This window comes from Equus asinus, chromosome 15 (assembly GCF_041296235.1).
Source record: "Equus asinus isolate D_3611 breed Donkey chromosome 15, EquAss-T2T_v2, whole genome shotgun sequence".
NCBI classification, from domain to species: Eukaryota; Metazoa; Chordata; class Mammalia; order Perissodactyla; family Equidae; genus Equus; species Equus asinus.
This window is the reverse complement of record NC_091804.1, coordinates 4,801,082-4,819,407: the sequence shown is the minus strand read 5'-3', so window position 1 is coordinate 4,819,407 and position 18,326 is coordinate 4,801,082. Positions and strand designations below refer to the sequence as shown.

Below are 18,326 nucleotides of genomic sequence, written 5' to 3'. Positions count from 1 at the left end.
CATATTTAAGATAAAAGTACTTTAAGTATGAACCTCTTCAAAATTCTTTTAAAAGAGTCAAAATGATTGATATTAAGGTAAGCCAAATGCCCACAGTGGATTATGTGCACATATCTCTTGTCAAGCATAAAATGAATGATTTTTAAAATCTCTAAAAGTAAAAATAATATAAAACCACCACTCATAAAACACTTTTACAAGAACATTTTACAAATATTCCGGACATCACGTTTCTCTCCTTGCAATGACGACCACATTTATGGGTTCGGTCCATCAATAAATCACCTAGCAGAGCACTCTGGTCACTTGTCAAGGAGAGGGAATCGAGGTTTACTCAAAACTACACCAGCCAACTGCAAAAACTGGTGGTGTGTCCCACTGCACTGAGGAAAGTCTCTCTTCTGAGGATGGAAACATAGTACCTATTACTCTATAAGTGTGTTCATGCCCTTAATATGGAGATGGCTTGGCAACCCCACCTAAATATCATATGCAGACTCTAAACGGGATCTTAACTTCAAGAAAGGGAAGTAATCTTTGAAATAAAAATATATTGAAAGTCTTAAGCAAGAAAATCTTTTCTCCCAATCAAATTTTGAGGAAAAAAGTTATTAGATCTCCTGATGCAAAGTTTTGTGCAATTTTTAAAAACTGAATATCACATCACATTTACTCCACCAACCTATTTCAAAGACATGTTGCACCAAGAAATAGAGGCAGTGTCTCAACGATTGCTACAGGTCACATCTATGTCGACAGATACATGCATGTCAGTTAAACGCATACATTTTAGGAATTCATTAGCCAGAACAAAATCACTGGTTACCTGAAGGAACCTTTTCTAACTGCTGTACTGTTTATAATACCTAACACGGGGGCTCAGTGGAAATTCACCATTGTCATGACTAGGTTACAGCATTAACACATTACTGGTTTGCTGAGTAAGGAAGTTAAAGTGCCCTCTTCCCTCTTCTTCTCCAGTCACCAAACCATGCCCAGTATTTTTTGGTCTAGAGTCAGTATTTAGCAGGCTGGGCTCTCTCATAGCTAAGGTTCAAGTGCCTGTGCTCAAGGACTGTTTTATCCCACACCTTTCTTCAACTTAGGGTCTTGCCCCTTGCCTCCACATTCATCCATTCTTGGAAAAAGTCCATTCTGCCTCAGCTCAGTATTTGCTTCCTTAGGCCTATGTGGACCTCATGACGCTTGGCAGGGCCGACAGACACTTCACCTCCCAGGAGACTCGGGATAAAGTCTACACAGACAGTTCTCCTCCCAAACATCTGGCAAATGCATCATCTTGCAACATATTCTGGGGAACACTTTCTCCTGATCACTGGGTGCGACTGCTGAGGCTTGTCAGTCTTTCCCCTTCTTGGAATGGGTCCAACATTTTTAACTTTTAACCTACCCATAGTTGTCTATACCAACTCTTCCCTACACAGGGAGGAGAAAAATACACAGAAAAAGAATAGACTTTAGAAAAAGACATACAGAACCTATGTCCCGTATCTGTCAATAATCCCCAACTTTTTGAAATTAATCTGGTAATTTGCTACAGCAGCAATAGAAAACTAATACATATATATTTGATCTATTCCATTCTCTTGTACTCAGAAACTCTTGTACATGTGAAGCAGTACAGTTTAGCAGTTATAAGCCAGATTTGGGAGGCAGACTGCTAGGGTTCAAATCTAGGTTCTGTGTTTACTGAGTAATCTGGGTCAGTTACTTAATTTCACCACGTCTGAGTTTTCTCATCTGTAAAATGGGATAATACCAGTGTCTACCATAGAGAATTGTAATGAGGTTTAAATGAGTTAATATATATAAATGCTTAGAACAGTGTCTGGTACATGGAAAGCACATTTTCCTCAGAAGATAGGACATCAACTATTCTCTAAGGAACTCTTTTTAAATAAGAACAATACTGGAAAGAAAAATTTGTGCAGTGGGGGTACATAGCAGAGGGTTTCAACATGAGAACTGGTGATAAGTACCTGAGACCCTTGCCTGGCCACTTCGGGTATTCCCTAAGACCTTAAGTTCACAAAGATATTTCTACTCTAACTTTACCATTATGAAATCCTTTTCATTTTAATCTCAGAGATTTCTCTATATATATCATTCCTGTTTGGATTTTTAAACTCTTCATCCAAACTATGATCATACCCACCCCATCTCTTTTATGTGCCTCTTCAACCCTACTGGTTGTCATTACATTGACTCAAGTGAAAAAAATAAATAAACGAGTAAATAAAATCTAATTCGTTGGACTGATTCTATGAAACTCTAACTTCTATTGGCTAACTTTTATTGTATTTTAACAATAAATATCCTTTGAACATAAATCTTACTACTTTGTTTCTTTTTTAAAGATTTTATTTTTTCCTTTTTCTCCCCAAAGCCCCCCGGTACGTAGTTGTATATTCTTCGTTGTGGGTCCTTCTAGTTGTAGCATGTGGGACGCTGCCTCAGCGTGGTTTGATGAGCAGTGCCATGTCCGCGCCCAGGATTCAAACCAATGAAACACTGGGCCACCTGCAGCGGAGCGCGAGAACTTAACCACTCGGCCACGGGGCCAGCCCCATAAATCTTACTACTTTTGAGGAGGCAGTAAGACTACCAGGACAGGAAGTAGGATGAGAAGAGGGAGGGCTCTGCACAAAATTTAAGAGGGCACCAAAAAACTCAGTAATCAAATAATATTTTAACGCAATAGCTTTTAAAAAAAAAAAAAAAAAATCAGTGCAAAAAACCCATGATGAACAATATTAAAATTTTAAGTAAGTACCAGTGTTGAGCTGAGCCACACTGGAGCCTGAGGTAAAAGGAAAAATGTGTATCCCTATCTATATGGTTTCATGTCTTTTTATCTTTCCAGAACATTAAAGTAGTTGAAAAAATATTTAAAAATTTAAAGGCTCAATACTGAAAAGTCAAAAGGTATTAAAACTCACATTAGTCTAAACATTTTATTTGTAACACAGAGTATATTATAATTTTATTTTCCTGGCTTTAATGGAAGCAAATTCATCAATATTTTAAAAATCTACTTCTTTGTTTATCTCCTTTTTCAATTGTGAGAAGTGCCATGCTTGACAATTTCTCCTGATGAAGTAGCAATCTTTTAAAGATATTTTTAAGGCCATAAGTTCACAAAGATATTTCAAATCTAACTTTCACATTATAAAACTGTATTTAATTCTTTGAAAGCTCCCTTTGTGTATCATGCCTCGAATCAATTAAGAAGCAATGGCAGAACACCACCAGGGAAGGGGCAAGAACACAGAGACCCTCTGGGCTGGTGGGGTGCAAGGTCTGCTCAAAGCTGCCGGGGGAACAGGAGCACAGAACTTTCCGCACTGCCACATCTACACTAAGCATGTGAAATAAACAAAAAATTTCTCAAAATGGATCAAGCACCTAAATAGAACTTCTAGAAAAAAACACAGGTGAAGATCACTGTGATCCTGAGTGGCAAAATTTCCTTAGACAGGACACCAAATGCACAATCCATAAACGAAAAACTGTTAAATTGGGCTTTATTAAAATTAAAAATTTTGACTCTCTGAAGAACACTATTAAGGAAATGAAAAGACAAGCCAGAGATGGGAAGAAAATATTTCCAATTCATATATCTCATAAAGCACTTATATCTGGAATATGAAAAGAACTCTCAAAATTCAATATTTAGAAAACAACTCAATTTAAAAAAACAGGCAATAGATTATCACATACACTTCACCAAAGATATACAGATGGCAAATAGCACATGAAAAGATGCTCAAGATCATTAGTCATTAGAGAAATGCAAATTAAAACCACAATGAGATACCACTACCACTAAAATAAAAGGGCTGATCATACTAACCATTGACAAGAATGTGGAGTACCTGGAACCTTCACACTGCTGGTAGGAATGTAAAATGGTGCAACCACTTTGGAAAAGAGTCTGGCATTTAAACACATGCCTGTGTATGATTCAGCCACTCCATTCTCAAGAGATATGAAAGTGCATGTTCATACAGACTTGTACACAAATGTTTACAGTAGCTTTATATGTAGCGAAATACTAGAAACCACTCAAATGCCTATCAAGTGAAGAGATAAACTATGGTATATCCATACAATAGAATACTGTACAACTCAGAAATAAAAAAGAATGAACTATTAACATATCCACCAATACAGATGAATCTCAAACTAATTATATTGAGTGAAAAAAACAAACAAAAAAGAGTATACACTGCACGATTCTATTTCTATAAAACTCTAGAAAATCAAACAAATCTATAGTGACAAAAAGCAGATCAGTGGTTGCCTGGGGACTGGGGGGTGAGTTGGGGAAGAGTGAGAAAGGAACAAGAGAAAACTTGTGGGAGTGACGGCTATGTTCATTATCTTGATTGTACAGGTGTATACCTATGTTGAAATTTAGCAAAATGTACATTTTAAACATGTACAGTTTATTGTATGTCAATTATACTCTAAAAAAATTGTTTTTTTAACAAAAGAATAATAGAGCAGGTGGCCTGGCAGTGACTGAGTTCAACATCAGAGGGATGGAGGTTATGGTCTGAGGTCTGCATGATGATGAGGATCCAGAAGAGAAGTCAGGAAATCACAGAGGGTGAGGGGGTCAAGGGGCTGATGGGTAACTTGGTATGAAGGAAAAGGACTGGGAGAGGGTTCAGCCATTTAAAAAAAAAGAAAAAAAGCAAGTAAGCAGGAGATCAGAGACACGGCAGCAACAAGGAGGGATAAGGTGGCATAGTCTAGGAAGAGAGATTTCCACTGAGGGGGTGGTCAATGATGTCTAGAATTGACCTTGGAGGAAAAAAAAAAGACGACGATCTTATCCCCATACCCCTGAGACAGAAGAGGAGCCTCAAAGAAAACCCAGGTTTTAGTAGCCAAGGAGACGAAGGCAAGAGGCAGAAATTGTAGGGCTGTTGCTTAACTCAAGAAGAGGTCTTTCAGAGGGCAGAGCACAAAGAAGGGGGAAGGAGGGGAAAAAACACAGAGCAATGATGGTGAAAGCACCCCAGAGAGGACTCTGGGAAGACACCAAGTGAGCTGAAGGGGCACTAGGCCAAGCCACCCCTGGTGGACACAGACGCATGCAGGGTCACTGGATTTAGCTCAGCCTGGCTGTGATGTCCCTCTGAAGGGGTCTTAGTGTGAAGTGGATGGGGAGACCTGCTTCCTCAGGAAGAGTGGACTGTGGGGCGGCCTGACTGTGAGGGCCCCAGGGAGGGCTGTCAGACAAGCTCCTGAGGAAAGCTTAGAGCCCAGGGAGCAGTATAATGAGAAACGAGGCTGCTCCGAGTTTGCTCAGAGGATGCGTTACATCCCAGGCAATGTGAGGCCACTGAAGAGCCGAAGGCATAAAGCCAGGGACACTCTTAAAAAGTCATAAACAAATCTGCAGTGTAGTTATGCACTTAGTTTTTATACTATGTATAAGAAAAAGCTAGTTGAGCAAACTAGATTTAATAATGACATATATAAAAACACATATGAACAATACTGTATTCTGTATTCAGCACTGTACACTGAATGGGACAGGAAATCTGCTTTCTAGAGGCTTGTGAGCAGGAAACCTTCTTAAAGCAAACACACATGTAACTTGAGTCCTGTACTGATAACACATGGGCACAAGAAAGGGTGCCACTGACTGCCCTTGCACCAAATTTCCCGGTTTGCTCATGTGCCATTCGTCATCTCCTCACTCCCTGTCAGTTCTCATTATGGCAAAGAGATAAGACTTCAAGCGGCCACCTTCATCCACCATGACTGACTGGCCTAAAAATGACTTTAAGAATAGTTTGACAAACCAATTTTTTCCATTTTAATCAACAACGGAAATTTACAAATAGTTGAGTAACTGGTTAGTATACATTACAGAGTCATGAGTGTTGTGTCAGCCACTTCCCTGATCTTCTTACTCTCCAAACATCACTTGAAGCAGTATCTCTAGATGCTTGGAATAATGAACCAGTATTCACTTCACATGGCAAAACTTAGAGTTCAAATATGCTTCCTCATTCAATGATTTGTATCAAGGAGCCAGGATTAAAAACCTTAAACAAAGAGAAACGTACAGACTATTTTTTTCCCTCTAAAAACAGTTTTAAGAGAAATAGAGTATCTCTCTTTGCTACAAACAAAACAAGTTGACATGATAAGAAACAGACTTCAAACACTGGCAGTTGCTGTTTGAAGTTATTTTCTTCCTTCTCAGGATAAATGTGGCTATCAGGTAGGTCTCAGAGCTGTTAAGACTAGCAGAATACAGGAGTTGCTCTGATGTTAGGTTTCTACGCCTACTAACACTGTCATCTGTAGTGCAGGACAGGAAGCACACTGAATCAGTGGCGGCAAACCAAGCTTCAAGATTCTAACCCGATATTTCAGAGTACCTTGGCCACTAGCAGCTGCAATAACATTCAATTACTAAGTTTATCCAGCAGTGTTGTTCCTATTGGGTAAGGAATACTAGATGTCTAGACTGTAAAAAGCCTAAAGTGAGGAATATTAGATACCTGGAATGTCAGGTACTGACTAGTAAAAAGCTTCCTGCCTTAGTCTCAGAGGCTTTTCAGAAGATGCCAATGTTAGAGAGATATTTAAGGCACATTCCTTTCCTTTGAAATCTAGTGTTTCCTTATAGTTTCTTAGCTTCTACAACTAACTTGGACAAGACCTTGAGTGACAAACGGTAACAGTTTTCACAAATCCAAATAAACTGGGAAGAATGCAAGAATACATGCAGTGAAGCACGTAAAAAAAATGTGTAGAATTACAAATCCATAATCCCTTATCAGCAATTTCAAAACCCAAAAACCCATGAAAACTGAAGCTTCTTTTGTGTAATTCCTTAGTGGACAGGACCTCACCTGATCTGAACTCACGTGGCAGCAACACCTGACTAACCTGACTGAGGCTATTTGGGGTTTAGTTATCGCACTGATGATGAATACTCACATCATAGGCTACAGAAATAAGAACTCTCTTGGTTACAGGGTACCGCCCAGACCCCTAGGCTGTTACCTACGGACGTGATATCATCACGCTAATGGTCGTTGTATATCAACACACCACACTGCCTTTCTAAAATATGAGAAATTCTGATTCCAAAGCACATCAAGCCTGAAGATCACCATAAAAGAGATGTGGATCTGTACAAACACCAACTTCTATCCAGTTTGACAAATCATGCAAAAATACGTTTATCCGAAAGGAGCTTTACTTGCTTATTTGATTCAAGCATTAAGTATATAAGCATCAATAATAAGGATGATTTTATAGCAAATGCCATACTTCAGCATTATGAAATATGACTCATTCCGACCATGCTTAAAGCCAGTTTATTCTACGCACAGATAAACAACACCAGCTCTTATGATGGCTCAGGAGACCTAGCACTCTGTAATCCCAATCCAAGAGTCACTGTGCTCAGGAAGACACTATTAAACTGGGTAAAAAGCTCCTTATGTTTTTACTTTAATTTAAATACATAAGGCCAAAGCATCAATTAAGCAGAAATGCTATTGACAACTCTCTAAAATTTAAAGGAAAATTTTCTTTATGTGTTTGAAAGATCTAAAGACCAAGGCACCATCTTAAAGTAAGATTTATTCATTCATTTCAATAGATGTATTTACTATATATACTTTATTTTCTTTACATTTATAACATATAACAAAATAATTCAGTTTATATAAGGGTCAGTTACATTCTCCACATAAATAATCCTAAATTAAATTTAAGGTTCTGAATTTTGGAATATCCACTGAATCTGCCATGTTCTTTCAGGTTCCATGTCTTTTTTTTAAAATTAATTAATTAATTAATTAATTTATTTATTTTTGAGGAAGATTAGCCCTGAGGTAACATCTGCTGCCAATCCTCCTCTTTTTGCTGAGGAAGACCAGCCCTGAGCACACATCCATGCCCATCTTTCCCTACTTTATATGTGGGATGCCTGCCACAGCATGGCGTGCCAAGCGGTGCATAGGTCTGCGCCCGGGATCCGAACTGGCAAACCCCGGGCCACCAAAGCAGAATGGGTGAACTTAACTGCTATGCCATGGGGCCGGCCCCTCCATGTCTTTTACACATTGATCTCCCACCTAGAAAGAACTTTCCACACTTTCCATACTTATCTTTCAAGGTTCAGATCGAAATTACCTCTCTTGAACCCTTCCTCAACTCCTCTGAATAGAATTATTGAACTTTTCTTCTTTGCAACCATTACACTTCTTTCACAGTGACAATTATACTGTAATTACTTTTTCTCACCTCTCACTAGGCAATCAACGTATACAATACAAGCTACTGAGAGATTCTTTGCTTTTGCCCCAGAACTTTGCACACGAATGTCTCTCCCTCAGTAAATATTTGAATGAATGAATGATCAAATAGTTAAGATTCCAGTATAAGGTTATGCTCTCCTCAAATATGACCATCCGGCAAGGAAGAAAATATGATCATAAAAAAGATAAACTGGTAAAAAAGAAAAATTGTAGGAAATATCAGAGTCTTCTAAGGTAGAAAGATTAAGCCAAGCATTCTTCAAACAGACAAGAGAATACATAATCAACACCACAAATTATGCCAGTTGTGCTGTGAATATTAAATTGAGATGAAATGCTATTCGACGTCAAAATGCAGACAGAAAAGGCAGCCATGGTAACTTGCTTTATTTCAAGTTTCCTTTTGCTGCCGCATTCTAAAGCATTGGTCCTACATCAATGTTTCTCAAACTTATTGTGAAAATGTTAAAAATGCAGACCGTGATGTGGTAGGCCCGGCTGGGGCCTCAGACTCTGCATTTTCCAACAAGCTCTCAGCTGAGGCTGATGCTGCTGGTCTACAAACTACACCTTAAGTAGCACTTTCAGAGCGAGAGAGAGACACCATCTTTTCCTCCACAGTCCAGGTTGGACTTGTCTCAGTTTTAATTAGCATACCCTTGCTATAACCTATCTTCATGGGTTTAATCACATAAAACATTACTGAAGATTCAACTGGAAGAAATCCATATTACTTAAAAATTTTTTTAATTGTTCTTACCTATACTCTGGTAATGCCATCGAAAGAAAATTCGTTCAGGTAGAAACTGCAGTATCTTCTATAAAACAAAAGAAAATCAATAATACATAAAGAGAACATAAACTACAAATGAAATTACACATTTTCATGATAGGCCCATACAACTTGCTATATACATATTTTAGAAGTAAAAAGAAAAACTCTTTGTAATAATATAAATACTGTACTTTATCCTGTACCCCATAGGACAGTTTTTACTTGCCCCAGATAAGCTTCCTTCTCTGAATGTTTTATAGAGACTACTGTTCCAAGTTTAACTCATCATAAAACAAGAAAAAAAAACTACAATGATAATTTTATCTTAATTAAATCTAGCCATTACTTAAACATTAAAAGAATAACTTCTCAAATGCCAGATTCCTCAGGTTTCTTCTTTTTCACTTTCCATTTCCCATTTCACTTTCCACTTCCATTCCTACTTCCCAAACACACTTACACACACACACAATGTGCACAGGTGAGACAAATCCCATTTAGTGAAAACATACTAGATATCAAGCCTGGCATGTGAAATGTAGAAATAAAATAAATATGAATAAAACAGTTAGTTCTTACTTCCAAGGGTTGAATGATTAATGGGCAAGAGAGACGGTAAAGGAACTATCTCCCAGTGGCGCAGCAGTTAAGTGCACACGTTCCACTGCGGCGGCCTGAGGTTCGCCGGTTCGGATCCCAGGTGCGTATATAGCACCGCTTGGCATGCCATGCTGTGGTAGGCATCCCACATATAAAGCAGAGGAAGATGGGCATGGATGTTAGCTCAGGGCCAGTCTTCCTCAGCAAAAAAAGGAGGCTTAGCAGCAGTTAGCTCAGGGCTAATCTTCCTCCAAAAAAGAAAAGAAAATATCATCCAGGAAAAAAAAAAAAGCCTGACAGAAGTTTGTCTGAGGTGCTACAGAGGTGAGGGGGAAAGCACCTTATCTCAGTAGGGTCTTCATGGAATGCTTCCTGAAAAAGAGGAAGCTTGAGCTGAGACTTATAGGATTAATTAAATTAGCCTAGCAGAGAACAGAAGCAGAAGGAAGAGCATGTGTGAAGGCCAAGAGGCAAAGACAGCCTGGTGCCTTAAAGGAACAGCAGCAGCAAGAGGGTCCACTTGGCTGGGAGGTGGATGAGGAGGGGAGGAGATGGGACTGGAGAGGCAGGGGAGGCCGCAGGTTGATGTTCTCACGGAGCAGTTGCAGTCCCTGAACAGGTTCCAGCTGGAGGTAAATGTAAGATGGCTGAGAAGAGAGGCAGAGCTATCGAGAAGAGGCGATGATAGTACTCCAGATAAGGAATAAAATGGCCTGGACCAAGATCAGCAAGGGAAAGAGGAAAAGCATATGACAATGATATTCAGGAGGTAAAACTGTCGAGATGGGTGGGTAGAGCAGTTGTGGTAAACGGATGACTCAAGAATGACTCCCCAATGGCTTAGTAGATGGTGATATCTTTATCTAAGGCATCAAGTCCAGAAAGAATATCAGAATTGAAGCGTATCAAGTTTCGTTCTGGACATCCAGGAATTTGAGGTGTCAATGGACTAAGTAGAGATGTTCTTCTAGGCAAGTGGATTTATTGGTGTAGAGTGCAGGACCAGGATTTGGATGGTAACAGAATATAGGTAGCAGCTGAAGATGTGTGTATATGAGATCCCTCTGGGGAAGAGCTTAAAATGAGAAAATGAGATGAAACCCTAGAGATATCAGTGCACTGAGGTTCCCCTAAGAAGGTAGAGCAGAAGCCAGAGAAAAGCATGCACAGGTCAAAGGAGAAACTTGTGATGCGATACTTTTGCTGTTTAGATGTTTATTTCTTTTAAAGATTAGAAATACGACTATTTACATGTACAACTAGTTACAAAAAGTTAAAGATGGTGGAAAATGTGGGAAAACTGATGCCACGTAACAAAGTGACTTCAGTTACCCAGGTATTTGTGGATGTAACCCACAACCTTTGTCAGTCAGACACCAAACGCCAGGCAGGATGGATTCACCTATAAATTGTGCAGAGGCAAGTGGCTCTTTGCGGGGAAAAAATCAAAACAGGTCTTCACCTTGCAATATACACTAACATGAAGTTTAGATGGACAACACACAAAAGGAACTAAGTGTAAAAACTGGGTTATATTTAAGCTCCAGTACATTAAAAGGGAATCAGCAGTTAAAAAGAAAGTTCTCTATAGAATATTTTAATAAGAACCCACACAAGCACTGTCCTACCAACAGAATGTAAACCTGAACATCCCCATGAGCTGTAGAAGATGACAAAGACAGGGGTAAGATCCCAGAGAGCTGTCCAGAGATTATGGGAAAACATCACAAGCCAGGAGATTAGTACAAGAAAACCAATGACTGAACTGATAATAAGGATGAGGGTCTCAGTAGTCAGGCTGCTGCCAAGCCAAACAAGCAACCCTAGAGCCCAGAATAAGCATAGTCAGGGGGTGGGCTGGGAGGTCTCCAAGCTAAAGAGAGAAAGACAGCCTCCATTTGCACCTAGTTTTCCAATTCTTTAGTTCCAAGTTCAGTATGTTTGATAACAAATGAACAATGATAGTTGAAGGGTGAGTTCTCTGGGAAACAGACACTGTGGTGGAGTTAGGAGTGCCAATGGTTTACTGGACAGTAACATCTGTGAAAGTGAAATGAGGAAGCAGGACTGGGCAGGGAGAATCAGACCATCACACAGAGCTGACAAATCTCTGCCAGCCTAGCAGAAGTTCTGGAGCAAACACAGCCCATTAGAGGAGCCCCAAGAGGCTGAAGATGGTTAGGCCCTCATACTAGTGCCTTGCTCAGGCATTGGCTGAATACAATGGAAGAGCATGACCAAGGCTAGAAAGCTGAAGGCCTTAACAGCTGGAGGGTGCCAGCTAACCCCACTCCTTGCAACTAGGCAGCAAATTCTTTCTTGAAAGAGGATGTAAGCAGTACATCTCTATGTCTCCCACAATAATCTTCAATCACTAATTAGAATATTCTCATCATATTAAGAGGCTGAAGTACTGGGGGAAGTGTACCCTACTTCAGGGACATAGTCTCTGCTGGCATTGTTTCTCATCAGTTGGCTGCAGCCTCACGTTGATAGAAGCCTGGGCCCACTGAGTCCTTCCCATATGTTTTCTGCCTCCTTCCACGCAGTTCACTATTTCTGAGTGAATAACTGTAACTTGGTATCCTACTTTCTCATGCATTTTCCTCCAAGGGGACCTGGCAACCCAGGTATGTTCCAGGATCATATTCTGATCCCATCTTGCCACTTAATTTTAAAACGTCATATAGAAGGTGCTGAGAAAATTACTCTAAAGATCAGGATACATCTTATCTTGCACTAGATGAATGCCTGGCATGCCCACTGTTCTTCAGATCTTTACTTTAGTCAGGAAACCAATTTGACACTGAATCACACTTTTCAGCTTTCAAAAATACTTATCAGTCTTAGGTTTAGTAGGTTTACTTATCGGATTTAGTTTTCTTTTCTTAGTAGGCAACAAAGAAAAATGTCTTTTTAATATAATGAAAAATAAAGAATATAGCACAATGGTGTGTATCTAGATGCTTGGATACTGTTGGTTGGCCACAAGTAGTTTCCACCTTGTTCTGAGGGCAGGCCTATCATTATCACCACTTCTGGATAAAAGTCTTCAGATTTACAAAATGGATGGACTTTAAAGACACTCAAAAGAAAAATTCAATAACGTTTGGATATGAAACGCCATGCCCAATGTCTGAGCTACTAAAACTATTCCCAAACAGACAGAATCTTACACAACAATTCAAAGACTAAAACATCACCCACATTGATGCTTCTTTTCACACCTAAATATTTCAAGGGCCATTTTTTATGCATTAAAGTCTATGTAGTCAATAAAAATAAAGCCCCACACAACCATCTGTGTCTAAATGCTAAGCCTGTCCATCAGAAAGTCCCAGATGAAGCCTATCTTTTCTGAAGCAAATACAATACAGCCAATAGTCTAAGCTACACTACTGTGAATGCCACATAAGCTATTGACATCTTGTTTGTAGTTTCACTGGAGAGTAAAACCAAAAAAAATTTTCAGGAAAGCCACACAGTGTGAATAAATATTACTTTTCTGAAAAACACATGGCTCTGTTTAATGCTCAGTACTCGGCTGCATCTATATGGTAATCCATTATAGCACATGAAATCGAAATTAGGTATTACTACTGATCAGCACATCAGGGAATCTGTCATTCTTGTAACTGATTATCCATAGTTCTTTTTTCTTCAGAACCGACTACATGACCAGGAATAATGCGAAAAGTAAGCTGGAGTTTATACAAGATGCTACACTGTACTTTAAAACTGCTGATCTTCGTTTAATTTGTATGGGAAACATTTTCTTTTCAAATTATTAGCAGATGATCGCAACATATCCCAGTAGATTCACAACTGATTTCAATTCCACTGAGAAAGGTAGTACAGTGAAGAATAAGAAAAATATATACCAACTCATGTAATGTAATCTACTAAAACAATGGCCAACTAAACCTGTTACATCCAAAACAGGGAATGTGAGGAGCAACTCTCCCTGACACTAGCTGCATGACAAAGAGCACTAGGTAAAGAAAACGTTGACCACAAAGAACATACAAAGTTTGGTTTAAAAGAATAGAAGTCTTAGTTACTTGACCTCTTGAGTAATAAATGTTCAAAAACTCATGATGAGAACTGGGCAGTTAGGTTTAAAGGAAATATTCTGTGAATGACTGTGCCACAAGGACAGACTGGTTTCAGAAGGACCAATGTGAGAAGAAGCCCAGGAGCATGGACACTTCCGGGGAGACCCATGGAGAGGGCAACTCGTTATTCAACTGTCTTGTCCATTCATATCTTTAAAAATGACTAGACTTTCTGACGTGGACAAAATATTTTCATTGAACTCTGAGTGTCAACGCTTGCTTGGAACCTTAAAATTTAAGAGAAGGAGAGCAAAAATAAGGAACTACATAATCTTAAAAAATAAGATCACTACATTTTTAGCTTAAAAAGTAATGCTTTTCTTCTTGTACCATCAATCTTTTCCAGTACAGTACAAATTGTCTGTCTAATCACTAGCCATGTTGTTCCTGAGTAAGAGAAGCACAGCTCTGTCTTCTTATATCCCTTTCAGTCTTTAAGACCAAACTCAAACATCACCTCTTGAGAAAAGCCCACCACGATCACACCTCTCACCACATCCTTCACTGCATGCTTCTCAGCTGAACGGCCACAGGGCCCATTCCATCACTAGATAACTGGATTTCTTGAGAAGGGACCCTCTATTAGCCATCTAGTATCCCCAACACCAAGAACAGTGCCTGGTACATAACATTTGCTAACAAGCACTGCATGCACAAATAGAGGAATGAATGAAAAATGAAAAAAAGGAAGACAAAGGAATTCTAATTTTAGTTCACATGTACAGCAGACACTCAGAAACGCCCAAGTTTAAGGAAGGTACTTGTACCGTAACATAGTAGAAACACAGAACCTGGCAAGTAGGCACTTGATAAAGATAACTGAGAATGGAACTGTGCTTCCAAACATTACTGTTAATCTTCATTCTTGATTAGATGATCACTCAAAAGGCAATACTTTTCTTGGCTTACAAAAATGGCTTACCATTTCTTCTTACAAAAAAATTAATAAAAATATTACAAAAGAGAGACTTTAAAACACAAGGCAGGGGGCTGGCCCAGTAGCATAGGGGCTAAGTTTGCATGCTCCACTTTGGTGGCCCAGGGTTTGCAGGTTCGGATCCTAGGTGCAGACCTACACACCACTCATCAAGCCATGCTGTGGTGGCGTCTCACGTAGAAGAATTAGAATGACCTACAACTAGGATATACAACTATGTACTGGGGGTTTGGGGAGAAAAAAAAAAGAGGAAGATTGACAACAGCTTTTAGCTCAGGGCCAATCTTCCTCACCAAAAAGCATACCTTAAAAGAAAAAAAATGCATCCCTTTGAAGACTAGATAAGCCTTTAAAAAAAAATACAAGGCAAAGATATCTAAAAGAAATATGGAATGTAATGAAAAGGGAGGGCTATCTAATTTCTCCCTCCTGTATTTCAGAAATCAACCAATATTAAGTGTTGGAAAACCTCATTAAGCAATGAAAACTTGGAAAGGGTAAAGGATCCCATCTACAAGCAAAACACTTAGAGGAATGGCTCCTTAAAGCACAGACGCAACTGCAAAGACATGAGAAGGTGGGGGTGGTCCCCTTCCCATGAAGGTAGAACATATCTAGAATATGCAGCAAAGGAGGAGACCATCCTAAAGAGAAACGAAAATTCTTCCTTCTGAAATAGATGTGCTGAAAGAATAGGGTAATTTTTTAGTATTTTTTATTCACATTCTTAAAAGATCCAAGAAGACAGTGAATCTTTTTTAAGATCTGGGAAAACAAAGAAAGCAGATGCACAAGTGAGTAACATTCTGATAACAGAAAACATTACATGGAGATGAAAAAGATGGAAAGCATGAATCTAGTGAATCTGCTGCAGAGTCCGCCACCATAACCCTGCAATGAGACACTGCACATCACAAGGCCTCCCTAGAACTAAATAAGCTGGAGAGATAAATATTTAGACATAGCACATTTAAAGATGTAAATTCAATATATAACTAAAAATCCTACACAAATCTAAACAGAAGAAGTCGATTATCCACAAAGGAACAAAGATCAGGAGACCTCAGTCTCTCCTTCGGCAACATTAAGCTCCAGGAGATAATGTAGTCAACTACCCATTGCAGGCCAAAGTGAGTAGAATGGCCACAACATATACACACATGGAGAATAGAAGCCTCAAAGCAGACAAGGTGCCTATGTAAGAGTCCAATGTATGACAGACTGCTAGAGTAAACTATAGCTATTTTGGAAAAAAAAACAAAACTCAGAGTTTTGAGTTTAAAAGATTATGATTCAAAAATTATATAGCCAGCTATGGATGTCTGAAGTCAAAAGAAAGATATTTTAGAGTTGGAAGTATACAGCCACATACCTCACTTCCTCAACATACTAAGTGATTCATATTCCAGCAAATACTGAGATTAACACAAACAATGCAAAAACAAGGGTGCACGGGTACAAACACTGTGACAGTGAGCTATATTTACATAATTGGAGTTAGTGTGATTATAAAACATCAAGTAAGTCGTCAAAATGATTAAAATAAGAGAATGATTAAAATTCTAAAATTATTATAATAAAATAATCTGGATCTAAAATGCTTAAAGTAGCTGAGAAGTGAGAAGTACAGAAGACATATGAGATTAAAGTAAATGCATCAAATACTGCTTTATTCTTGAAATGGATAATTAGAAGAAAAGGTTCAAACAGTATTTTGTTAAGTTAGAGATAATTATTGGAATGACAGAAAATAGGAAGTACATCTTCCAAATCACAAAGCATATTCCATAAAGTGAAAGTCAGTGACCTCTCCAAAAACAAAAGTAGAACAAAAACAAAAATTGTTGATTATCATACAAAAAATAAATATAAATAGGTTCAATTCCCCTACCACAGACCAAGTCAATCAGAATCAGCTTTCAAACAGAAAGATTAACAATAAAATACAGAAAATGACATATCAGGTGCACATTGGCACAGGCACACAGCAAAGCAGGATCAACATCAAGTGAAAAGACTCTAAGTGGGACAAAAGGAACTATTTCAAACACATTGAAAATGTAATTCACAATTTAGCTTTAATACTCATGAACCTTTATGCAAGAAATAACATAGCATAAAAATAAAACAAATACAAAAATACATGAAAATGAAACATATACAGAAACTGAGGGGGGAAACATTTATAATGGGAGATTTTAACGTATTCTATCTTTGACAGATAAAACAGGCAATAGAGTAGAATACAGCTGATCTGAATATAGTAAGGCCAGTTAATAGATATACATATATAGAGAGAGAAAATTTCACTTCACAGATCCTAACGTTCATGAAACATCTACTAAAATTTCTTTTTCTAATCCTTGTGACTAAAACCCTCAGTGTAGGAGTTGCACAGGCCACAAGTAAACTCAATGCACTGAAAGTCCACCACTGAGAGCTTAAACTAAAAAATTCTCAATTACTTTGGAGATTGTAAAACACTCTCCTGAGCAACATTCAAGTTAAAAACACACACACATACACAACTATAATTATAGACTAAAAGTCATCAACAATGTAAATGCTGTATAACAAAAATTAGTCAAAGCTGAAACAAGAGGCAAAAAACAAAAGCAGGTTTTAAAATCAAAACGTTGAGAAAGGTGTTTTAAGGAAGAAATCAATAAAAAGAAAAGCAACTTTCATAATAATGAAATCCTCTTCAAGTACTGCAAATCGCTAAGCTATAGATAGGGATTTGAATTGGCAGTAGTGTAGATAATTAAAACAAATATCCCCTGAATCAACCGTTTATTTGATTGGTTAATAAATATTCCTACTAAGGCCCCTTTTGTGCCAGATACCATGCAAGGGATTAGAGAGAGAGAGAAAGAAGGACACTGTTGCTGCTCTAAAAGCTACAGCCCTAAGGGAAAAAAGGCAAGACCATCAGGGACGTCAGTACCTGCAAAGGAAGGAAGGAAGTACAGACAAGACACACTTCCAAAGGGAGACCATCCTTGAACTGATTCCTGAAGGGCACACTTGAGCGAGCCAGGAAAAGAAGGGCCTTTTAGGCAGAAGAAGGGCATTTTAAGCAGCAGGAGCATCAAAAAAAAAAAAAAAAGCCCTGCTTTGTCTGTGGACCTTCAAAAGGTTGCCAGTGGGGACAGAAGCAAGACGAGTGACAAGGGATGGAGAGGGAGGCAGAGGTCAGAGAAGGAAGGGCCTTGAATGCCCTGCTGGGGAGTTCGACCTTTGACCTAAAGGCCATGGGAATCAGAATTACATTACACAGAGAGCATTCCAGGTGGGTGAGGGAGACAGCAGGGGCAGAATATCACAGACCAAAAGTCTAGTTATCAAGATGCTCCAGTAGAGGAGAAACTGAGGCTCCGAACGAAGGCTGAGGTAGTACACAGAAGAGGGTATCAAAGAACAGCAGCACACAATGGGCAGAACCACGGAGTGGAAACCCTATCAGTATTGATCAAAATAAACAGACAGATACAGATAGGAAACCATTTTTATTAGGTACTAAACATACAATATTCAAAAACTTGGAAGCATAGGCAGTTGACAGATTCTAAGATTTT

The 18,326-nt window shown here is 38.8% G+C and overlaps 1 protein-coding gene across 10 annotated transcripts in view; it reads right to left on the bottom strand.

Annotated features, from left to right (window-relative positions):
• The window catches only part of RALGAPA2 (Ral GTPase activating protein catalytic subunit alpha 2), a 319,858-nt gene that overhangs the window by 249,942 nt on the left and 51,590 nt on the right, over nt 1-18,326 (bottom strand). For 9 of the 10 annotated variants that reach the window (XM_070485498.1, XM_070485497.1, XM_070485495.1 and 6 more), the window contains one exon: nt 9,082-9,139. In XM_070485498.1, the coding sequence (XP_070341599.1) occupies nt 9,082-9,139 (58 nt within the window). Of the gene's footprint in view, nt 1-5,908; nt 6,087-9,081; nt 9,140-18,326 lie in introns of those variants that run through there. The other variant, XM_070485503.1, reaches the window with a different exon arrangement.